The sequence below is a fragment of the Trachypithecus francoisi genome, unplaced genomic scaffold (assembly GCF_009764315.1).
Source record: "Trachypithecus francoisi isolate TF-2019V2 unplaced genomic scaffold, Tfra_2.0 Contig01154, whole genome shotgun sequence".
NCBI lineage: Eukaryota > Metazoa > Chordata > Mammalia > Primates > Cercopithecidae > Trachypithecus > Trachypithecus francoisi.
The window spans coordinates 1-24,498 of NW_022681185.1; the positions used below are offsets into that span (position 1 = coordinate 1).

Below are 24,498 nucleotides of genomic sequence, written 5' to 3' on the forward strand. Positions count from 1 at the left end.
AAATCTGCTAAGTGCGTGTCATCTTTCAATAGTAGGATAGTTGAGCATTTTAAAATATTGGTTTAATTCTCTTTGAATCAAAGGTTCAGAGAAGTCACTCTTTTGACTAGAATTTTAAATTTATTTTGAAGAAAGGTGGCTTTTTATGCAGCACAAAATGTTTCGGGGTGGGGGATGATGAACAGCATCACCTGTGGATCCTGGGGGAAATGACCTCAGAAGGGATCACGAAGGGAGGGCAAGTTAGCCCGGGTCAGATTAGGAAGGAGGAACCTGATACGCTGTAGGGAGGGTCGCCTGCCCCATGTCCTGTGCCCTCTTTGAGATCAGCTGTGTCTCATTGCTGAACTTGCCCTAGCTAGAGGACCAAGGCTGTTTCCCATGGCTTTCCACGGTCTCATTTGCCTGCCTTCACCACCAAGGAGGGTAGGCCTACAGCTCCGTCTGTGGTAACCCACCTTCTTCACACATGCCAGCCTCATGTCCACACCACCCAGTACAACCCGAGGGATTTTCTCAGCAGAATCCGTGTGGTGACACTTACCCTATGTCTCCTAGATCCTCAAGAGCCGGCGCGGTGATACATCCCAGAGACACACCGTTGAGAGGGTCCTCTGTGTTATCACCGTGAGTTCTTCTTTCTTTGTCTAAAAGGGGAATTTCATTTTCCTAGGTTTCTTTCAATTTCAGTTGAATAAAGATAGGAAACCTTACTACCATGTAGATTATAGATGACTAGAGAATTCTTGGTGGGAATTGTAAAATGAGAATTCTTTACCAACTAAGAACTATTCAAGATGGCATTCTTGGATGATACAGCTTCAGTTACAAACTATGTCAGCAAGCACTTTCATCAGGAGAAAACCCTTCTTCAAATACTGAATTTACCACCAAAATTAACTTTAAAATCTTGCACAAAAACGGTGACTTTGTACAAGTGTTTTCTGGGCTTTATTTTTGTGACCGTTGCCTCCACCGAATTTCCCATCGGGCTTTCTAATAGCACTAAGTTAAGAAAAGACCTGTGTACAAGGACAGCACGATCTTACCCTCACAGTGTTTTCCTTTCTCTAAACTCAGGCGGACACATTCACAGAGACAAATGGTACGTATTCTGGGATCACCTATTTGGTAAGGAAAATTCTTAGTGTTAAGAAAGGTGACACATTCTTGCCTGGTTTATCGGGAGAACCATTCTCATTGGAACTTTCTATTGGAATTGAGGTTAGGGCAGAAATTACTGAGTGTACTGAAGAGGGGTGATCATCCTACGTAGTGCCTGTTAGCTGCAGTGTCATTTTTATGATATCGAATGAGGTGCATCAGGGTGGGGGGTATAAGGGGAGAGTCTGTGTAGAGTGATGATGAATGTCGTTGGCAGGATGTGTACGTTTCTCCAGAAAGCATGTTTCCATGTGCACAGCTCAACACAAAGATGAGTGTTGTAAGTAAAAATCCCATTACCACTGCACACCTTGCGTCAATCAGCCCATTGGTCCTCCACCGGCTGTAGCTGAAGAGCAGTTGGATCTCGCCAGTACTCAGGTGGAGATAGTGCAGAGATGAATTTGCCAAGCTCTTTATCTCAGTGGAGGAGGCAGAGGTGAACTCAGGAGTGGGTGAAGGTGATGCTATGAGTTACTACTAGGCAGTAATCACGTGGTTCTGGTATAATTTGTCATTATGGCAGAGAGCTTGAGCACCTAGGTGGCAGATGAAATCTCGATAGCCTTCAGAAATCTCAAACGCTGGCTCTCACGTAGGATTGTCTCAGTGGTCACATAACTCAGTGTAGGGATAAGTACATTTTACAGTGGACTTGGTGTGGTCACAATGGGAACAGACATTGAGAGGTCAGGCTTTGGCTGCAGTGCTGTGTTAATTTTCTCATCTGCTAGTCAAAGCAGAAAATGATCAGACATGTTATATTGCATTTAATAGATGATCTCCACAATCCTTAACATGTGCTGCAGTTCAGCACTCACACGCAAGACACAGCACCAAATAAGAACGGAAGGAACAACTTGGGTGTTTCCTGGTACTCATCTCTGGCTGAATCTTCTACACAGGTCAAAGCAGAAATGATCAGACATGTTATATTGCATTAATAAGATGATCTCCACAATCCTCATGTGCTGCAGTTCAGCACTCACACGCAAGACACAGCACCAATAAGAACGGAAGGAACAACTTGGGTGTTTTCCTGGTACTCATCTTCTGGCTGGAATCTTCTACACAGCTGGGTTAGAGAGGGTCACCGCCCCCCCCCCCCCGCTGCCCCCCGGGTGGGCTGTCCTAGGGCTGGAGCCAGTGTGAGCATGAGCAGCAGCAGGCCCCACGGCGCACACACACTGTGTTAAAAGGCAGGGCCGAAGGACAAACATCACATGCCAAGTAGGGGTCGTCTGTAAATGGTAGGATAATTGAGTATTTTCAAATCTTGGGTTGGTCCTCTTTAAAACAAAAGGTTAGTGAATCTAGAGAATAGTTGAGCTAGAATTAAGTCTCTCTTTGAAGAAGGTTGCTTTTTATCTAGTACAAAATGTTCTGTCCGGCCACGGTGTCTGACACCTGTAACCCTTGCATGTTGGGAGGCCGAGACGGTGGGTCACCTGAGGTCGGGAGTTTGAAACCAGAGTGACCCACATGGAGAAAACCCATCTCTACTAAAAACACAAAGTTAGCGAGGCGTGGTGATGCATGACTGTAATCCCAGCGACTCAGGAGGCTGAGGCTGGAGAATCGCTTGAACCTGGGAGACGGACGTTGTGGTGAGTTGAGATCGTGCCATTGTACTTCAGCCTGCTCAATAAGAGCAAAACTCCATCTCAAAAAAGGAAAAAGTTCTAGGAGGGACAAAAACACACAGCAGGACATGTGGATCCCGGGGAGGAAATGACCTCGAGGGGATCGAGAAGGCAGGACACGTTAGCTCAGGTCAGATTAGGAAGGAGGAGCCCTGGATGCTGCAGGGAAACACTGTGTGGTGGGCCCTGTTTGAGATGGGTTATTTCATGTGCAAGAGGTTGCCTTAGCTAGAGGACCAACAGTCTGTCTTCTGTGGCCTTCCTGATGCCTGCCTTCACCATTTGCCTTCCCTCACCACCACGGAGGATGGACCGGCAGAGGCTGAGTCTGTGCTGTGAACACACCTTTCCACACACGCCAGCCCCGGGTCCACAGCTCCAAGGCCACCTGAGGGATTCAGTCAGTGGAGCTCATGTGCTTATAGTGACTCTGTTTCCCAGGTGATAAGGAACTTCTGGAGGAGGAGGTGCCGGGACAGACATCCTCGGAGGAAGCCACAGGGGTTCACATGGTAAAGTCTTCTTTTCTCCTCTGAAATGGAAAATATGATTTCTCTCGATTTCTCTCTGTTTTAATGGAACTAGGATGTATACATCTTACCATGTACACTATAGGTGACTTAAGAATATCTTGGTGGCCAGTGTCAGAGTTCATTATCAACAAAATATGGTTTCAGAAGGCATCCGCATTTACACACTGTATGTCAGCAGGCATTTTTCTCTCAAGAGAATGCCTCCTTCTTGAGAAGTATTGGGAGTTGTCTAAAACAACGGAAAATCTTGTAGAAAAATCTTGTGCCTTTCCACAAATGTCTTCTAGATATCGGGGCCATTTCCCAACCACTGTTTACCGTGTGTCTTTTTAACGTCAACAAGTGAAGACCTGTGCGCACAGGAGACAGCATGGTCTGACCCTCACAGTGTTTTCTTTTTCTCTAGATGCGCGTGGACCCAGCCACACTGGTGAAGTGTACGTATTCTGGGGTCATCTCTTTGTTGAGGTTTGAAATCTCAGTGTTGCGAAGGTGGCTGTGTTTCACCTGCATTTGCTGAAGGGCCTGTCTTGTTTGCGCTTCCTGCCAGAAATGAAATTTGGGAAGTTTGGTTTAAAAAATAGGAAGAGTCAGGCCGGGCGCAGTGGCTTATGCCTGTAATCCCAGCACTTTGAGAGGCCGAGACGGGTGGATGACCTGAGGTCAGGAGTTTGAGACCAGACTAACATTGAGAAACCCTGTCTGTCCTAAAAATGCAAAATTAGCCGGGCTTGGTGGTGCATGCCTGTAATCCCAGTTACTCAGGAGTCTGAGGCAGGAGAATCAGTGGAGCCCAGAGGTGGAGGTTACAATGATCCAAGATTGTGACATTGCGCTCTAGCCTAGGGAACAAGAGTGAAACTCTATATCTCAAAAAAAAAAAAAGACCAGAAACTCAGAGTCCAGTAAACGACTCTAACCATGGTACTGTCATCCCGGGAAGCAGCAGTGTCATGTAGCGTGAGGTGCTGCATCAGTATTTGGAGGGACAGAGGAGCGAGTCTATATGGAATGATTGTGGGTATCTGGGAGTGTGTGTTCATTTCCCCAGAAAACATACTCCCATGTTCACAGCACAACACAAGCATCAGTGTTCAAGGAAAATTCCATCACCACTGCACAGTTTGCATAAATCAACCCATTCATCCTCCACCACAGCTGTACCTGAAGATAAATTGACCATCCCCAGTCCTCAGATGGACATGGTACAGAGACGAATTTCCCAAGCTCTTGGTCTTTTAATGGAAGAGGCACGTGTGACCTCGGAATGAGTGGAAGGTTAATGCCATGGGCTACTACCCGGAATTTGTCACAAAGCCCTGGTATAATTTCTTGCTAGGCCAGGTTGTTCCAGCACTTGTGTGTGCGTGTGGGAGAATGAAAACCTATTCAGATCCCACACACTTATCATGACTGGATGTTGTCAGTGCTCAGCTCACCCGGGGCTGGTTTCAGCAGGTACATTGTACAGTGGGCTTCAGTGTGATCATTAACGTAAAACACGCAGAGCCCACAGGCTTTTGGGCTGCAGCGGTGAGGTCATTCCTCAGCTCCTGTTCAAAAGCAGACAATGATGAGTGGCATATTGTGTCGTATTTAATGAGATAATCACTGCACATCTTAGAAATTCAGTGGAACCCAATCCCAAGACACGGCATCCCATAAAATCTCAAGGATCAACCTGGGTATTATCCTGGCACCCATTTTCCCTGCTGGAATGTCCTTCATAGCTGGGCTGGAGAGGGTCAGGGCCCGCCCCCCCGGCCCCCTTGCTGCTCCCGTGACAGGCTGTGGCGGTGCTGGAGTCAGTGTGAGCACGAGCAGCAGTGAACCCCCGGCGCACACACTGCGCTGAAAAGGAAGAGTGGAAGGAGAAATCTCACAGGCTAGGGTAGGGGTCCTCTTTAAATGGTGGGATATTTGGTTTTTTTTCAAATCTTGGTTTAATTGCCTCATCACAAAATTAATGAAATCTTTTGGCTAGAATTAAATCTCTTTCAAGAAAGGTTGCTTCTTATTCTGTACAAGACCTTCTAGAAGGGATGACATACAGAGCAGCAGCACATGTGCATTCTGAGGAGGAAATGACTTTGGCAGGGATCAATAAGAGGGCACTTTAGCTCAGGTCAGATTAGGAAGGAGGAGCCCTAAGAGGCTGCCAGGGACACACAGCCTGCACTATGTGGTGTGCCCTGTTTGAGACTGGCTATTTCACGTTTACAAGGTGGCCTGGAGCTAGAAAGCCAAAGGCCCTGATTCCCTTTCTTCCCTGCCTCTCTCCTGTTCTGCTGTCCTCCTCCCCCACCCACCTCAAGCAATGTTACTGAATTGTTGGTGAGCAACACCACCAAGGTGCTGACAGTCACTCTGTGTCCTCCTAGTTGTGCCGGAGCATCTGCAGGCATGGTCCAGTGACAGCGAAGACCAGGAGGACCCAGAGATGTGTGGAGGTCAGGCTGCCTGGATTTGTCTGAGAAAAACTGCTGCTTTCTTAGCTTTATTTGATTTGGATAAAATTAAGATATGAGAATGTGACAATATGTATCTTAGATTAGTTACACAATGTCCTTGGAGGAGCTTTAAGTAAGAGTCTGCTCCCCACTGAGGGTTGACTTACTACAGAGGGAGAAAGTGACAGCATCCAGCACACATTGTGGGGCAGTGAGCTTGTGCCTTTACCAACTTTGTTCTCTTTCGAACAAAATCACTTACTGGCCAACCAACATGGACTTGAGAGGAAACATCCTCTGAGAAAATGTGTCTTTAGCGTGAGTCGATTTTCTCCGTTCTTCTTTTGAGTCCTTTGAACACTGGTTTCCATCTCGTTTTCTAATGTCACTGAGTGAAGAAACGTCCTGTGCACACAGGACGCAGCAGGGTCGGATGCTCATAGCAATTTATTTTCTGTCATTACAGAAATCCTCAGGAGTTCCACAAAAGGGTACGTGTTGCGGAAGCCCTCCCATACTGATGAGTCACCCAGATGATGAGGATGTGCCACGGTCTCGCTGGCCTGCCTGTGGACGGGCAGCCTGAGTGGAGCTTCCTCTCATGGATGAGGACCTAGGCTGTGATGGGAGGGATGGTTGTTGCAGATAGAGCGTGCTGGTCACATTCTGCAGTCCCTGGGAGCAACTGCATTCTCTGAGGATGGGGTGAGGTTGTGCCCATTGATTTTGCTGCGTGTCTTTTTGAATTCACGTGGTGAGTGTCCAAAATACGTAATGTCAAGGTCATGTAGAGGCTCAGCCTCTATCATGGAGCCTCCTCCTACTCCTGGTTTCCGTGTTCTGTCCTCAGGAAACACAGCAATATGGAAAGGTAACCAAAGGGTTTGCCCTAGGGTGTGAGCAGCAGGGCGAGCACTTGCCTTCCTAGGAGGATGGAGGGTGACTCATGCATTACGAGGTGGGGAAAGACAAATGTGGCTGTGGTACAGCAGAGGCTCCAGGGTGTCCCCATTGGACCCACGGTGGACAAAGGTTGGTTGTTTGCTTGTTTCTGAAGGCTTTTGCAAAAGAACAAGTGAACGCATTTGGTGTCGGTCAATAGGAATAGAACCTGAACCAAGTACAGCTTGCGTTTTTTCTTGGAGTATGCATTTGGTGGAAACTTATGTGTATATATTGAATTTAATTGCTGTATAGGTTTCCATACTTATGCCACGTTTTAAAACAATCAGGCTAGTGTGATTTTAAAATGTCCCTTGCTAACCTCAGAAACTATCTCTTCATAACCCACTTCTCCTAGTCGTGTTTAATCTCTAGAATACAGTTTCTGTGTGGTACTCGGGGGCTTTCTGCTGAGTGATTAAAGGTAGAAATCCGCGTTACCGACATTGAGGCCCTAAGAATTCACAGGCAGCTGCCCACTGGGCTCTATGAGGGAGAGAGCAGGCTACAGCCTTGGCCTGGGCCTGCAGAGGAACATGATTTGGAGGAGCAGAAGGAAGGCATGAGGGCAGCCAAGCCATGGGGGATGCCAAGGTGCAGCATCAGGAGAGTCAGTTCCACATCTTCACCTGGGCGTGGGCGGAACGTTGAAGCCTCATCTGAAGGAGGAGTTGAGCTTCGACCTCATGGCTGTCCTGAACATTGGCCGTCTTCCTAAGAGCCTGGTCATAGGAGCTCCTTCCTTGTTTCTGGTCTTCTCCATCTTCCTGTGTGTTGATGGCAGTGGCACCACCGGAAATTAGTGAGAGACAGAGAACAGGAGTGAGTTCCTGTAATGTTCAACTTAGCCCAGAGAGAACATGATCAGCAGGGCCGGATTGCGGGTCAGGCCAGACACAGAGTAGTTTCCACGCTTGATCTCCCTGTGGCTGGGACAAAGAACAGCTTCTGGGAGTCTCTGGACAGCTGGTCCTTGTGTAGCTATTATTGGCCAAGAGTGGCCTGGCCCAGAGTTCCGTTTTACTGGAGGGAGCCTCAGCTCCCAGGCTGAGCAGGTGCCCAGTGCTGGTGTCAGAGGAGTTGAGGAGGAGACCCTGCTCTAAGGCAGGCTGAGCTGAGCAAAGGGAGAGGGGCTGCCCTGGAGTTAGGTTGTCCTTTCTACATTCCCATGTGACCCATAAGACATCAGTTTCTCTGTTGTCTCCTACTCATAGCTGGAGGAATCCTGGCCACGGCAGGTCACGGGAGGGCAGGGACTGTGTCCTCCTCATTCCTTCTCATCCCAGAGCTCAGCCCTGGGCAGCCCATCTTGGGCCCCAGTGATGTTCTGATGCCGGCATTCCTGTTCTGAAATCTAGCACAAGTGTGGCAAGGCTTTCTGCTCATTTTCTGTAGTCTCTGAGTTCCCTCGCTTACCCAGGTGCCTGCGTGGGTTCTCATCCAGGGTCAGGGGAGGAGAGCGTGTGCTCCTCAAAGAGTGAGGTTTTCTCTTCTCTGCTCCTGCGGTTCTGCTTGTGTCTTCTCCCGAAGTGTGCACAGAATGATTACAATAATAAATTTTGTATATGTTTTGCCACAATAATGTCTGAAGTTCAATAAAAGGGACGGAAAGTGAAGGTTCAGAAGCGTATGTAGACCCGGGAAGGATAAATGACATTGTCACATTTGAACAGGAAAGTGGAAATTTCCCAGGCCTCTAAATGCATAGGGGAAGGATGAGACACTGCCATGGCATCGGCAGTGCGTGTGTGTGCTGCCAAGGCTCTGTCTTTCATGGCTTTCCTGATGGGCTCGCTGACCTTTCTTCATCACCAAGGAGGATGTTCTGGCAGGAGTTCCGTTTTTGCAGTTAACCCCCCTTGTCTACATGTGCCAGCCCCGTGTTTTTAGCACCCGAGTCTCCCTGACGGGTTCCTTCAGTGCACCCCACGTGCTGACAATGACTCCGTGTTTCCTAGGATGCGACGAAGACTTGTGTGAGAAGCCGCTCAAGATGCTAATTGAAGACTTGTGTGAGAATCTGTTCAAGATGCTAACTGAAGACTTGTGTGAGAATCTGCTCAAGATGCTAATTCAGATGTTACTGAGCTTTTTTGAGGAAAAGTCTCGTTTATCTGAGGTGGGAATTTTGTTTCTCTTGGTTTGCATATAAATTGCAGTAAGATATGATAATCTTGCCATGTACAGTATGAATGACTTACGGAATTTCTTTGTGGGCAGCGGAAAATGAGAGTTTATTACCCAGAAGAATGAATTCAAGATGACATTTGTAGGTGACAGGTTCACCTAAAAACTCTATGGCAGTAAGCATTTTCCATTGAAGTCCTTTCTTCTTGAAAAGAATGGTGAACATAAATCGGGCACAAAAATCTTGGGCCTTTGCACGTGTCCTCTAGGCTTTATTTGGGGCCCATGTGTTGACTGTTTTCACTGTTTCCATTGGGTTTTCTAATGTCAACAAGTGCAGTAGAGACCTGAGCACACAGGACGCAGTGTGGTCTGACTCTCATAATGTTTTTCTTTTTTCTAATTGCAGAAGAGCACTGACTTAGAGACAGAAGGTATGTATTCTGGGATAGCTTTTTTCTTGTTTAAATTGTTTTTATTTTACTTGAAAGTCTGGGATGCATATGTAGAACGGCAAGTTTGTTACATAGGTATAAATGTGTTGTGGTGGTTTGCGGCACCTATCAACACGTCATCTAGGTTTACTGCTCAGCATGCATTAGGTATTTATACTAATGCTCTCCCTCGCCTTGCCCCCTACGCCCCAGGAATTACTTTTTTGCTAAGGAAATACCTTATTTTTTCAGAACAATGCACTTTTTACCATGCATTTGGTGGAGAATTTCTCTGGAGCTTCCTAACAGAAATGAGGTTTTAGGCAGTTTGGTATTAAAAACAGTAAGACTTTGGTACGGAATTGTGACCATCTTTTTGTAGTCTGTCCAGGAAGTGGTGTCCCGTACATGAAAGAGGGTGGTGTGCATCAGGTTTGGGAGGTGTGGAGGAGAGAGTCTGTGGGAGGTGATTGTGTCTTTGGGAGTTTTTGTGCATGATCAAAGCACAACACAAGGATTAATTTTTTTAATTCTTTTTTTTTTTAACTATTCCATCACCCTGCACACTTTACGTAACTCAGCCCATTCATTCTCCACCACAGTTGTCTGAAGTTAAGTTTAATATCCCCAGTCATCAGATACTGGTTGGGTAGGGATGAATTTCTCAACGTCTGGCTTTCTCAGTAGAGGAGGGAAATGGGAAATCAGAAGTGGGTGGAAGGTTGATTCTCTGGGCTACTGTCCTGTATTGATGTCACAGCCCTGGTATAACTCATCAGTCTGGCAGACTTTGAGCACCTAGGTGTGCATGTGGAAGTTTGATAGCGTATAGACATTCTAAGCACTGTCTGTCATCATAGGATGGTCTTAATGGTTGCATAACCCAGAATTAGAGTTGGGATGTTTTACAGTGGAGTTTGGTGTGGTCAGAAATGTGAAACACACAAGGCGAGGTCACAGGCTTTTCGTTCAGTGGTCGTGTTATTCCTGAGATCCTGTTTAAAAGCAGAGAACAGGCTGGGTGTGGTGGGTCACGCCCGTAATCCCAGCACTTTGGGAGGCCGAGGCGGGTGAATCACTTGCGGTCAGGAGTTACAGAGCAGCCTGGCTAACAATGTCTCTACTAAAAACAGAAAAATTAACTGAGTGTGGTGGCAGGTGCCCGTAATCCCAGCTACCCAGGAGGCTGAGGCAGGAGAATCACTTGAACCTGGGAGACGGAGGTTACAGTGAGCCCTGATCATGCCACTGCACTCTACCCTGGTTAATTGAGTGAGATTTTATCTCAAAAAAAAAAAAAAAAAAAAAAAAACCGGAGGACAATCATGGGCATATTGTATTGTTGAATAACACGATTGCCACAAGTGTCACATATGCCCTAATTCCACCCACACAAGCAAGAGTCAGTGCAGAATAGGAACTCAAGGAAGAACTAGGGTGTTATTCTGACGTCCATCTCCCCGGTGGAATGCCCTGCGTAGCTAGTTTGGAGAGTGTTAGCGTCCCCACCTCCTGCCCCCCATGATGGGCTGTCCCGGTGTTGGAGCCAGCGTGAGCATGAGCAGCAACTGATTCCACAGACACATACATTGTGTTGAAAAGGAAGAGTCGAAGGGCAAATCTGCTAAGTGCGTGTCATCTTTCAATAATAGGATAGTTGAGTATTTTAAAATATTGGTTTAATTCTCTTTGAATCAAAGGTTCAGAGAAGTCATAACTCTTTTGACTAGAATTTTAAATTTATTTTGAAGAAAGGTGGCTTTTTATGCAGCACAAAATGTTTTGGGGTGGGGGATGATGAACAGCAGCACCTGTGGATCCTGGGGGGAAATGACCTCAGAAGGGATCACGAAGGGAGGGCAAGTTAGCCCGGGTCAGATTAGGAAGGAGGAACCTGATACGCTGTAGGGAGGGTCGCCTGCCCCATGTCCTGTGCCCTCTTTGAGATCAGCTGTGTCTCATTGCTGAACTTGCCCTAGCTAGAGGACCAAGGCTGTTTCCCATGGCTTTCCTCACGGTCTCATTTGCCTGCCTTCACCACCAAGGAGGGTAGGCCTACAGCTCCGTCTGTGGTAACCCACCTTCTTCACACATGCCAGCCTCATGTCCACACCACCCAGTACAACCCGAGGGATTTTCTCAGCAGAATCCGTGTGGTGACACTTACCCTATGTCTCCTAGATCCTCAAGAGGACGGCGCGGTGATACATCCACATGAGACACCCGTTGAGAGGGTCCTCTGTGTTATCACCGTGAGTTCTTCTTTCTTTGTCTAAAAGGGGAATTTCATTTTCCTAGGTTTCTTTCAATTTCAGTTGAATAAAGATAGGAAAACCTTACTACCATGTAGATTATAGATGACTAGAGAATTTCTTGGTGGGAATTGTAAAATGAGAATTCTTTACCAACTAAGAACTAATTCAAGATGGCATTCTTGGATGATACAGCTTCAGTTACAAACTATGTCAGCAAGCACTTTCATCAGGAGAAAACCCTTCTTCAAAATACTGAATTTACCACCAAAATTAACTTTAAAATCTTGCACAAAAACCTGGTGACTTTGTACAAGTGTTTTCTGGGCTTTATTTTTGTGACCGTTGCCTCCACCCGAATTTCCCATCGGGCTTTCTAATAGCACTAAGTTAAGAAAAGACCTGTGTACAAGGACAGCACGATCTTACCCTCACAGTGTTTTCCTTTCTCTAAACTCAGGCGGACACATTCACAGAGACAAATGGTACGTATTCTGGGATCACCTATTTGGTAAGGAAAATTCTTAGTGTTAAGAAAGGTGACACATTCTTGCCTGGTTTATCGGGAGAACCATTCTCATTGGAACTTTCTATTGGAATTGAGGTTAGGGCAGAAATTACTGAGTGTACTGAAGAGGGGTGATCATCCTACGTAGTGCCTGTTAGCTGCAGTGTCATTTTTATGATATCGAATGAGGTGCATCAGGGTGGGGGGTATAAGGGGAGAGTCTGTGTAGAGTGATGATGAATGTCGTTGGCAGGATGTGTACGTTTCTCCAGAAAGCATGTTTCCATGTGCACAGCTCAACACAAAGATGAGTGTTGTAAGTAAAAATCCCATTACCACTGCACACCTTGCGTCAATCAGCCCATTGGTCCTCCACCACGGCTGTAGCTGAAGAGCAGTTGGATCTCGCCAGTACTCAGGTGGAGATAGTGCAGAGATGAATTTGCCAAGCTCTTTATCTCAGTGGAGGAGGCAGAGGTGAACTCAGGAGTGGGTGGAAGGTGATGCTATGAGTTACTACTAGGGAGTAATCACGTGGTTCTGGTATAATTTGTCATTATGGCAGAGAGCTTGAGCACCTAGGTGGCAGATGAAATCTCGATAGCCTTCAGAAATCTCAAACGCTGGCTCTCACGTAGGATTGTCTCAGTGGTCACATAACTCAGTGTAGGGATAAGTACATTTTACAGTGGACTTTGGTGTGGTCACAAATGGGAAACAGACATTGAGAGGTCAGGCTTTTGGCTGCAGTGCTGTGTTAATTTTCTCATCTGCTAGTCAAAAGCAGAAAATGATCAGACATGTTATATTGCATTTAATAAGATGATCTCCACAATCCTTACATGTGCTGCAGTTCAGCACTCACACGCAAGACACAGCACCAAATAAGAACGGAAGGAACAACTTGGGTGTTTTCCTGGTACTCATCTTCTGGCTGGAATCTTCTACACAGCTGGGTTAGAGAGGGTCACCGCCCCCCCCCCCCCGCTGCCCCCCGGGTGGGCTGTCCTAGGGCTGGAGCCAGTGTGAGCATGAGCAGCAGCAGGCCCCACGGCGCACACACACTGTGTTAAAAGGCAGGGCCGAAGGACAAACATCACATGCCAAGTAGGGGTCGTCTGTAAATGGTAGGATAATTGAGTATTTTCAAATCTTGGGTTGGTCCTCTTTAAAACAAAAGGTTAGTGAATCTAGAGAATAGTTGAGCTAGAATTAAGTCTCCTCTTTGAAGAAAGGTTGCTTTTTATCTAGTACAAAATGTTCTGTCCGGCCACGGTGTCTGACACCTGTAACCCTTGCATGTTGGGAGGCCGAGACGGTGGGTCACCTGAGGTCGGGAGTTTGAAACCAGAGTGACCCACATGGAGAAAACCCGTCTCTACTAAAAACACAAAGTTAGCGAGGCGTGGTGATGCATGACTGTAATCCCAGCGACTCAGGAGGCTGAGGCTGGAGAATCGCTTGAACCTGGGAGACGGACGTTGTGGTGAGTTGAGATCGTGCCATTGTACTTCAGCCTGCTCAATAAGAGCAAAACTCCATCTCAAAAAAAGGAAAAAGTTCTAGGAGGGACAAAAAACACACAGCAGGACATGTGGATCCCGGGGAGGAAATGACCTCGAGGGGATCGAGAAGGCAGGACACGTTAGCTCAGGTCAGATTAGGAAGGAGGAGCCCTGGATGCTGCAGGGAAACACTGTGTGGTGGGCCCTGTTTGAGATGGGTTATTTCATGTGCAAGAGGTTGCCTTAGCTAGAGGACCAACAGTCTGTCTTCTGTGGCCTTCCTGATGCCTTCCTTCACCATTTGCCTTCCCTCACCACCACGGAGGATGGACCGGCAGAGGCTGAGTCTGTGCTGTGAACACACCTTTCCACACACGCCAGCCCCGGTCCACAGCTCCAAGACCACCTGAGGGATTCAGTCAGTGGAGCTCATGTGCTTATAGTGACTCTGTTTCCCAGGTGATAAGGAACTTCTGGAGGAGGAGGTGCCGGGACAGACATCCTCGGAGGAAGCCACAGGGGTTCACATGGTAAAGTCTTCTTTTCTCTTCTGAAATGGAAAATATGATTTCTCTCGATTTCTCTCTGTTTTAATGGAACTAGGATGTATACATCTTACCATGTACACTATAGGTGACTTAAGGAATATCTTGGTGGCCATTCTCAACAAAAATATGGTTTCAGAAGGCATCCGCATTTACACACTGTATGTCAGCAGGCATTTTTCTCAAGAGAAATGCCTCCTTCTTGAGAAGTATTGGGAGTTGTCTAAAACAACGGAAAATCTTGTAGAAAAATCTTGTGCCTTTCCACAAATGTCTTCTAGATATCGGGGCCATTTTCCCAACCACTGTTTACCATGTGTCTTTTTAACGTCAACAAGTGAAGACCTGTGCACACAGGAGACAGCATGGTCTGACCCTCACAGTGTTTTCTTTTTCTCTAGATGCGCGTGGACCCAGCCACACTGGTGAAGTGTACGTATTCTGGGGTCATCTCTTTGTTGAGGTTTGAAATCTCAGTGTTGCGAAGGTGGCTGTGTTTCACCTGCATTTGCTGAAGGGCCTGTCTTGTTTGCGCTTCCTGCCAGAAATGAAATTTGGGAAGTTTGGTTTAAAAAATAGGAAGAGTCAGGCCGGGCGCAGTGGCTTATGCCTGTAATCCCAGCACTTTGAGAGGCCGAGACGGTGGATGACCTGAGGTCAGGAGTTTGAGACCAGACTAACATTGAGAAACCCTGTCTGTCCTAAAAATGCAAAATTAGCCGGGCTTGGTGGTGCATGCCTGTAATCCCAGTTACTCAGGAGTCTGAGGCAGGAGAATCAGTGGAGCCCAAGAGGTGGAGGTTACAATGATCCAAGATTGTGACATTGCGCTCTAGCCTAGGGAACAAGAGTGAAACTCTATATCTCAAAAAAAAAAAAGACCAGAAACTCAGAGTCCAGTAAACGACTCTAACCATGGTACTGTCATCCCGGGAAGCAGCAGTGTCATGTAGCGTGAGGTGCTACATCAGTATTTGGAGGGACAGAGGAGCGAGTCTATATGGAATGATTGTGGGTATCTGGGAGTGTGTGTTCATTTCCCCAGAAAACATACTCCCATGTTCACAGCACAACACAAGCATCAGTGTTCAAGGAAAATTCCATCACCACTGCACAGTTTGCATAAATCAACCCATTCATCCTCCACCACAGCTGTACCTGAAGATAAATTGACCATCCCCAGTCCTCAGATGGACATGGTACAGAGACGAATTTCCCAAGCTCTTGGTCTTTTAAATGGAAGAGGCACGTGTGACCTCGGGAATGAGTGGAAGGTTAATGCCATGGGCTACTACCCGGAATTTGTCACAAAGCCCTGGTATAATTTCTTGCTAGGCCAGGTTGTTCCAGCACTTGTGTGTGCGTGTGGGAGAATGAAAACCTATTCAGATCCCACACACTTATCATGACTGGATGGTGTCAGTGCTCAGCTCACGTGGGCCTGGTTTGAGCAGGTACATTGTACAGTGGGCTTCAGTGTGATCATTAACGTAAAACACGCAGAGCCCACAGGCTTTTGGGCTGCAGCGGTGAGGTCATTCCTCAGCTCCTGTTCAAAAGCAGACAATGATGAGTGGCATATTGTGTCGTATTTAATGAGATAATCACTGCACATCTTAGAAATTCAGTGGAACCCAATCCCAAGACACGGCATCCCATAAAATCTCAAGGATCAACCTGGGTATTATCCTGGCACCCATTTTCCCTGCTGGAATGTCCTTCATAGCTGGGCTGGAGAGGGTCAGGGCCCGCCCCCCGGCCCCCTCGCTGCTCCCATGACAGGCTGTGGCGGTGCTGGAGTCAGTGTGAGCACGAGCAGCAGTGAACCCCCCGGCGCACACACTGCGCTGAAAAGGAAGAGTGGAAGGAGAAATCTCACAGGCTAGGGTAGGGGTCATCTTTAAATGGTGGGATATTTGGGTTTTTTCAAATCTTGGTTTAATTGCCTCATCACAAAAAGTTAATGAAATCTTTTGGCTAGAATTAAATCTCTTTCAAGAAAGGTTGCTTCTTATTCTGTACAAACCTTCTAGAAGGGATGATATACAGAGCAGCAGCACATGTGCATTCTGAGGAGGAAATGACTTTGGCAGGGATCAATAAGAGGGCACTTTAGCTCAGGTCAGATTAGGAAGGAGGAGCCCTAAGAGGCTGCCAGGGACACACAGCCTGCACTATGTGGTGTGCCCTGTTTGAGACTGGCTATTTCACGTTTACAAGGTGGCCTGGAGCTAGAAAGCCAAAGGCCCTGATTCCTTTCTTCCCTGCCTCTCTCCTGTTCTGCTGTCCTCCTCCCCCACCCACCTCAAGCAATGTTACTGAATTGTTGGTGAGCAACACCACCAAGGTGCTGACAGTCACTCTGTGTCCTCCTAGTTGTGCCGGAGCATCTGCAGGCATGGTCCAGTGACAGCGAAGACCAGGAGGACCCAGAGGATGTGGAGGTCAGGCTGCCTGGATTTGTCTGAGAAAAACTGCTGCTTTCTTAGCTTTATTTGATTTGGATAAAATTAAGATATGAGAATGTGACAATATGTATCTTAGATTAGTTACACAATGTCCTTGGGAGGAGCTTTAAGTAAGAGTCTGCTCCCCACTGAGGGTTGACTTAATACAGAGGGAGAAAGTGACAGCATCCAGCACACATTGTGGGGCAGTGAGCTTGTGCCTTTACCAACTTTGTTCTCTTTCGAACAAAATCACTTACTGGCCAACCAACATGGACTTGAGAGGAAACATCCTCTGAGAAAAATGTGTCTTTAGCGTGAGTCGATTTTCTCCGTTCTTCTTTTGAGTCCTTTGAACACTGGTTTCCATCTCGTTTTCTAATGTCACTGAGTGAAGAAACGTCCTGTGCACACAGGACGCAGCAGGGTCGATGCTCATAGCAATTTATTTTCTGTCATTACAGAAATCCTCAGGAGTTCCACAAAAGGGTACGTGTTGCGGAAGCCCTCCCATACTGATGAGTCACCCAGATGATGAGGAATGTGCCACGGTCTCGCTGGCCTGCCTGTGGACGGGCAGCCTGAGTGGAGCTTCCTCTCATGGATGAGGACCTAGGCTGTGATGGGAGGGATGGTTGTTGCAGATAGAGCGTGCTGGTCACATTCTGCAGTCCCTGGGAGCAACTGCATTCTCTGAGGATGGGGTGAGGTTGTGCCCATTGATTTTGCTGCGTGTCTTTTTGAATTCACGTGGTGAGTGTCCAAAATACGTAATGTCAAGGTCATGTAGAGGCTCAGCCTCTATCATGGAGCCTCCTCCTACTCCTGGTTTCCGTGTTCTGTCCTCAGGAAACACAGCAATATGGAAAGGTAACCAAAGGGTTTGCCCTAGGGTGTGAGCAGCAGGGCGAGCACTTGCCTTCCTAGGAGGATGGAGGGTGACTCATGCATTACGAGGTGGGGAAAGACAAATGTGGCTGTGGTACAGCAGAGGCTCCAGGGTGTCCCCATTGAACCCACTGTGGACAAAGGTTTTTGTTTGCTTCTGAAGGCCTTTGCAGAAAACAAGTCAAGGTGGTTGGCTTAAGGTCATATGAAGATAAAATTAGCCCAGTTCTGGACTGAGTTTCTTTTGGGAGCTTGCGTCTAGTGGAAATATGTTGTATGTGAGGCGAATTTGATTGCTCTGTAGGTGTCCATACTTAACCCACATTTTAAAACAATGAGGCTGTTGTGATTTTAAAATGTCCCTCACTAACCTCAGAAATTATCTCCTCATAACCCAATTCTCCTGGTCATCTCTAATCTTTAGAATACAGTTTTTTGTGTGTGTGGTATTCAGGGCCTTTTGTTGTGTGTGATCAAAGGCACAAATCAGCGTTACCAACACTGAGGCTCTAAGAATTCCCAGACAGCTGCCCAGTGGGCTCTGTGAGAGAGCAGGTACAGCCTTGGCCTAGACCTGAAAAGGAACATGATTTGGAGGAGCAGAAGGAAGGCATGAGGGCAGCAGAGCCACGGGGGCAGCGGAGGTGCAACATCAGGAAGGCAGTTCTTCATCATCACCTGGGCGTGGCCGGGATGTTCATATTCCAGCTGAGGGAGAACGGGTCGAGCTCCGACTTCATAGCTGGCGTTAGCACTGTCTGCCCATCTTCCTGAGAGCCTGAAGAGAGAAGCTACTTTGTTGTTTCTTGTCTTTTCTATTTCCTGTATGTGGATGGCAGTGGCACCACCAGAAATTAATGAGAGGCAGAGAACAGGACTGAGTTCCCGAAATAGCCACTGTGGCCCAGAGAGGACATGATCGTCAGGGATGGATGTCAGGGTCAGGCCAGATACACAGTAGTTCCCAGGCCTGGTCTCTCTGGCTGCGACAGAGATCAATTTCTTACTTTTCACCTGCTTCTGGGCGTGGCCTGACCGCTGGTCCTCGTGTGGTTGCTGTTAGCCAAGTGTGATTTGGCCGGAATCCTGTGTGACTGAAGGGAGTGTCAGCTTTCAGGCAGGGTGGCTGCTCCACACTAGTTGCAGGGAAGGTGAGAAGCGACCCTGCTTCAGTGCAAGGTGAGCTCAGCAAAGGGAGCAGAGTCCAGGTGGTCCTTGCAGCTTTCCCGTGTGACCCTTGAGACATCACTTCGCCTGTTTCTCTGAGATAGTCTTGGAATTATTAGTCTCAAACTCTGTTTTGTTTTACTTATGTGTGGAGGAATCCTGGTGGTGGCTTGTCACTGGGAGGGCAAGGACTATGTCCTCCTCGTTCCTTCTCATCCCAGAGCGCAGCCCTGGCCAGCCCATCTTGGGCCCCAGTAATGTTCCAGTGCTTCTAACCCCTTTGCTGAGATCCAGCGCCAGTGTCAAAAGGCTTCCTGCTCATCTTCTTCAATCTATTGTTTCTCATGGTAATCTAGAAACCTGAGTGGGTTCTGATCCAAGGTCACAGGAGAACAGGGGTGCTCCTGAAGTCACCGAAGTTTCCCCTCATCTCTACTCTGGCTGCCTTGGTTCAGCTTTTCTGCTGCAGAAGATGCTCTCTTTCTGTTTACAAGTCCTCCTTTGCTGGACCAGGCGTTTTTATTCTTGTTGTGGCATCCCTGCACATCACAGGGGACCTGGAGCTTGTTCCTGTGTCCCTGAAGTACCCGTCCATGAATGATCAGATCGGAGCAAACCACTCTGCCAGGAATCAGCAGGGGGGAGAGTCACATCTCCCTCACCTTTGGGTTTAGACCTGTGCATTCCAGTGTGGTCCTCCGTGGCATATGTGCCCATTCATGTTTAAATAAATGAAAAATTCATAACCTCCTCACAAGAGCCATACTGTAAGTTCCCAGTTGCCACGTGTCTGCTCTTAAGAGAGCGTCTCCATTCTCCCTGAATCACCTGGGAAGGAGCTGCTGTGTGTCTGGCCCAGATTCTGTTCACTGCGCTCACCTGCCTCAGTGCATGTGCATCAAGGCTGGAATCTCGGGTTCTCAGATTGGAGGTAAGAGATGCTCTGAGCCAGTGTCGGTGAACAGTTGAAAGGGATTGTTCGGGTTCTCTCTCTCACCTGAAGGCTCACAACTGTGACCAGGGCCTTCCTAACAGCCCCTGAGTTCACAGAGCCCAGGGAGGTCACCGTGGATTGAGCGGTAGTGCTGATGTTTGTGTCTCTGTGCTTGGGCTCATGGGCACCACCTCTGGATCCATCCAGGAGGAAATAGACTGGTCAGGTAGGGACCAACACTCCAGGGTTGACCAGCGAGGAGGGTTCTTGGGGATTGGGTGACACTTGTTTTGGAGCCTGGGATGGGATCTATGAAGTCACCAAATATAAAAGGAAATTGGTGTAGAAGTGTGATTTGGTTTATGTATCTTAATGAGAAAGTCGTAATAGTTTTGTCCTCATGCGCTTTGTGCGAGTTGTGTTTGTCACCATCATTTCTTGCTCTGGTGTTTAAAGATTACATTTTGCAAAGACCAGATCATTCCTGCCTTTGCCACAGCAAGCACCAGAGCCCTGGGTTTGATGGGGCAGCGTTTTGTTGTGAATAGAGATGACAGGATGAGTATGCAGGTGTAATGTTGAGTGTGGGGTGGGACACAGCCCCTCACAGGTGCTACGTGATCCTGAAGACAAAGTCCTTCATACATGTGCCAGGAGCTGAAAGGAGCCCACCCTCTTTCTCTACACTCTCGGGACCTGCAATGGCACCTTCCTGTCCTGTCCTCACCGTCTGCTCCTGCTCTAAGGGCACTCCCTGGGTTGGATGACACAGGGAGTCCTTCCTCTGGGATTTCTGCGTGTGCCCCGGCGTCCTGGAGTCCTGAGGGCGGAACACATGACTGAGCACATTTTTGGCCTCCACTCCTCACCCAATCCCACCCAATCCCAAATCCTTCGGCTTTGAATGAAACCTAAATTGGCTTTCATTGGAGAGGCCCGAATCCAGCTGTGGCTCAAAGCCCTCTGTGGCTGGCAGGAATCCTCGGGGATATGTGTGGAGGGGCTGCTGTGTTGCTGTAGGCAGTGGCTCTCGCCCTCCCTGTAGCCTGGTCCCTGGCATCCACTGGGCCCAGACGGAGCCTCTTGGGTCACTTGTCTTGTGACACCCTCCTCTCTGGCCCAACAGCCTCGTCCTGCTCCCCACACTCCAGTCAGGCCCAGCTTGTTCTGTGTGTCAGGCCTGCCAGGTACCCACCCTCCTAGTCTTCCCACAGCTCAGGCAAACCCCGGGAGGTCCCCCTCATTTCTGTGCTGACAACTGCTGGCCTCACCTGCAGATTAAAGCAACTGGGACAAGAGGCTTTATCTTGAATTGTGTTCCATTGTTTCCAAATATTCAGAAGCTGGTGGGATTCTTTTGAGGACTGAATATTTTCCAAGTCTCTAGGGTCATTCCAGGCATAGAACAGTCACTGCATCTGTGATGTCATTCATCATCAGCTCCCACAGCCCCCAACACAACCCAGGCCTGGGCAGGTGCTGCTGACCCAGGGTGCGATCCGTGTGTTGATTGGAGGCTGGCAGTGCAGCCGTGGCCTTCTTTCCGATGTTCTTCTATTGGAGAACAGTAGGACAGGTAGAGGCCCACAAGGAGGAAGGAAATGGGATTCATGAGGGAAGAGAAGTAGGCCCTACAGGAGGAGGAGGGAGAAATTCCACGTCATGCACAACGTTGTGAAGAGGGCGGCCGCCTCTTGGAGGAACAGAATGACACGGCTTCCCCTGCCTGGGCTCAGTTATGGAATGTGAGGGCTGGGAAAGTGTGTGGGAAGCCAGAGGTCCCTCCCTCATAGCACAGAGGAAATGATACGGGCTGTGGAGAAGGCTCCATAAACGGGCAGGTCAGAAGCTCTGGGGTTGGCTCCACAGCGGAGTCTGAGGGGTTCTCTCGACTCTAACTCTCCCCTTCCTTCTTATGGCCGCCCCATCACCGCTGCTCCTCCGGACACTGATGCTTGCTTCCCAGAACTGGGAGATTCCACCATTACAGGCAGCCACCAGCAGGTAACTGATCTCCTCTTATATGCTCTCTCTCTTTTATCCTCTTTCTGACTCCTGAGCTCCTTTCTTAGCTCTGGTCCTTTTCCTCTTTTCCTCTCTTGTGATTGTTCTGAAGCACCTGGTCTCATCCCACAGTTGAGGTCCTCGGGTCTTCAGTGTGGATAAAACCCCACCCCAGCCCTCCTGCCCGCTGCCTTGGCATTGCCCTGTTTACTGGCCCCCAGGCTGCAGCTTTGAATCTTGCTGAACAACCCTTCAGGGTCCAGGGAGGGGCTAGGCTGGTGTCAGATGAGCTGGACCCTACCGTGCCGGAGGGACTCCCAGTGACATCTGGGTCTGCTCTGGGCACCCCCTGCCCAGATAGGACTTTTCCTGCACTGGCGTCTCTGGACATACACAACTGTTCTCCTTCTCACAGATGTCAGCAAGTCCCTCTCTGCACCTGCAGAAGAAGCAACAGAAAAGACAAAAGTGGAAGAGGAAGTGTGAGTGTGCGGCGGGCAGAATGATGAGGGAAGCAGACACGTGCCCGTGTTCTTTATGGCTACGCTCACTTTCTTGTTGTCCCATCAGGAAAACCACGAAGAAAACCAGGAAGCCCAGGAAGAATACCTGGTGGAATGTCCTGAACCGTTGGGACATTTTTAATAGATTTTAGAGACCTCTGAAGGTAAGTGAAGGATGCCCTGAGAACATCCTCCAGGAAACAGACACCCACTCCATAGCAGTCCCTGAGCCTGCTGGCCTGAGCCCTCCACAGGCTGCTTAGTGAGGGAGACACTGAGGTGCTGGTCAGGCCATCGTGTGCAGGATTCCATGGGCTGTGAACTGTTACTTGTCTGCAGTGACCCTTCAGCTCACCAGCATCTCATTTGAGGGGACCCAGCTCTGCCCCACCCCAGCCCCTTGAGGCCAACTGGGAGCATCACTAGTTCATCCTGAGGAGACACTAGGGTTGACCATGAATCGCCCCCAGTTCAGGCCTCCTGGGAAAGGTGTGAGAAGGATGGAGGTACCCCCAGGCTCCTTGTCACACGAGCAAGCAGCCCACCCGGCCCAGTATTGCCCAGTATTGAGGCCAGCAGGCACTCAGTAGGTCCTGGCATCAAGCAGGGGACACGGCAGGATCCAAGAAGCACTGAAATGTGCCCAGTCCCAGGGGTTCTTCAGCCTCTGTGGGGGCCTGGGGACCTGGGGTGACCTCATGGCCCCATTTTTCAAGATGAGGTTGGAGGCTTCTGTATGTAGAGAGCACTGGCTTGGGTGTCAGTGGTTCTGTATCTGTGCCAAATGCCAACAAAACAACCCCTGAAGACATTTCAGGGCCATGCTTACTTGGGAGGGGTTGAGGGCATGATTCAGGTAGCCTCTGTTTTTTAAATCTGTTTTCCAATCTTGAAATCAGGTCCACATATAAACGTGTGTTTGTGTGTATCTATACACTGTTTTTCACTCTTTCAAATGTATGTCTTCTGTAACCCTATTATTATAGAATATACTAAAGTGAGAAATTTGTTTTAGCAAAGCGTAATTTTAAAAATTACAATACAAAGACAGGTCTGGTGGGGATGTTAGAAAGACCAGGTCTTACTAGGCAATAACAATGACGTGCTCCAGGCAGCTGTGCATATTCAATGTGCAGCTCTTCTGTCTGGATGGCACAGAGGATCTGGGTGGCAAGGCAGGGTCACCACCCCCACCCTGTGTCATGAGACCTCCTGCTCCCCTTAGGGCCCAGGGCTCTGCCTGTTGATCCTGGAATCCTCAAAATTCCCGTTTCTCTGTGTCTGTTTTACTCTCCGGGGAACCAGCCCCCTGAAGGTGCCCGTGTGAGTGCCCAGGTTCAGTTCTTCCTCCATGACACTTACAGACACTCTCTGTGGACACATAACCCCTCAGCAGAGAGCAGCACACAGGCCTCAGTGCCTTGGCATCTGAGTAGACCTGACTGTGGGGAGCTCAGGGGCCCAAGGTCACCTTCCAGGACCCGAGGAGCTCTGAGACCTGCATGACCCCAGGGAGCCCCTCCTCCCTCCGCCTCTGTGCCCCCCCCCAACAGTGACCCTGGCACCTCTGTCTGTGTTGCAGATTCTGCGAACACCAGGAAGGGCCCTGATGTGGAGATGTCAACCTGGCCCAGACCTGATGTGGATCGTGATTGTTTTGGGAACTGTGCTACTCCAAAAACTTTTATAATCTTTGCTTAATTTGTTTTTAAATATTTTCCTGGCTGGGCATGGTGGCTCATGCCTGTAATCCCAGCACTTTGGGAGGCCGAGGCGGGTGGATCACCTGGGGTCAGGAGTTCGAGGCCAGCGTGGCCAAGGTGAAACCCCGTCTCTACTAAAAACACAAAAATTAGCTGGACATGCTGGTGGGCGCGTGTAATATCAGCTACTCGAGAGGCTGAGGCAGGAGAATCGCTTGAACCTGGGAGGCGGAGGTTGCAGTGAGCCGAGATCATGCCACTGCACTCCAGTCTGGAGAGAAAAAAAAAAAAAATTCTGACTTTAACCTCTATTTTTTAGAGGGCACAAATTGTTCTTTTGTTGTTTCTATTTTACATTTTTTCCTGAAGTTATATTCCGATTGTTTTCACTCTTTCTGAAGTTTTGTTCACTCAGTTTTGAGTTTTTATAATTTTGATAGACTTCTTTTGTGCTTTCATTTTCTTCATGACTTTTACGTCATTTTTAAAACAAATCCATAGTACGGTAAGTTACATCAAGATGGAGTATTTTTGTTTTGTGGTGGTTTATATTCTGGATGTATTTTACATATATAAGTGTCAATGGCCTGATGCAGTGGCTACCGCCTGCGATCTCAGCAGTTTGAAGACCAAGGCAGGAGGACTGCTTGATCCCAGGAGTTTTAAGACCAGCCTGGGCAACATAGTGAGACCTCATCCCTACAAAAAAACTTTTTTAATTAGCTGGGCATGGTCGTATCTGTCTGTAG

General features: G+C 48.3%; 1 protein-coding gene and 1 long non-coding RNA gene across 3 annotated transcripts; both read left to right on the forward strand.

The window, feature by feature from the left end:
* The first annotated feature begins 1,009 nt into the window (after positions 1–1,009).
* Positions 1,010–6,333, forward strand: LOC117091129. Of its 2 annotated transcripts, none has more exons than XR_004440261.1 (4): positions 1,010–1,105; positions 3,249–3,319; positions 3,747–3,777; positions 6,257–6,333. It is a non-coding gene; the product is annotated as an uncharacterized LOC117091129 (long non-coding RNA). The 2 variants fall into 2 exon arrangements; XR_004440256.1 differs by lacking the exon at positions 6,257–6,333 and adding an exon at positions 5,722–5,779.
* A 1,085-nt stretch (positions 6,334–7,418) lies between these two features.
* Positions 7,419–24,144, forward strand: LOC117091145 (protein FAM153B-like). Its single transcript, XM_033223573.1, is given in 14 exon segments — positions 7,419–7,534; positions 8,623–8,851; positions 9,269–9,293; positions 11,475–11,545; positions 12,006–12,030; positions 14,018–14,088; positions 14,505–14,535; positions 16,480–16,547; positions 17,015–17,039; positions 21,485–21,543; positions 21,959–21,971; positions 21,974–22,025; positions 22,114–22,210; positions 23,629–24,144. Coding segments are annotated over 13 exon segments (870 nt in total). The 3' UTR covers positions 22,199–22,210; positions 23,629–24,144.
* Positions 24,145–24,498: the final 354 nt, after the last annotated feature.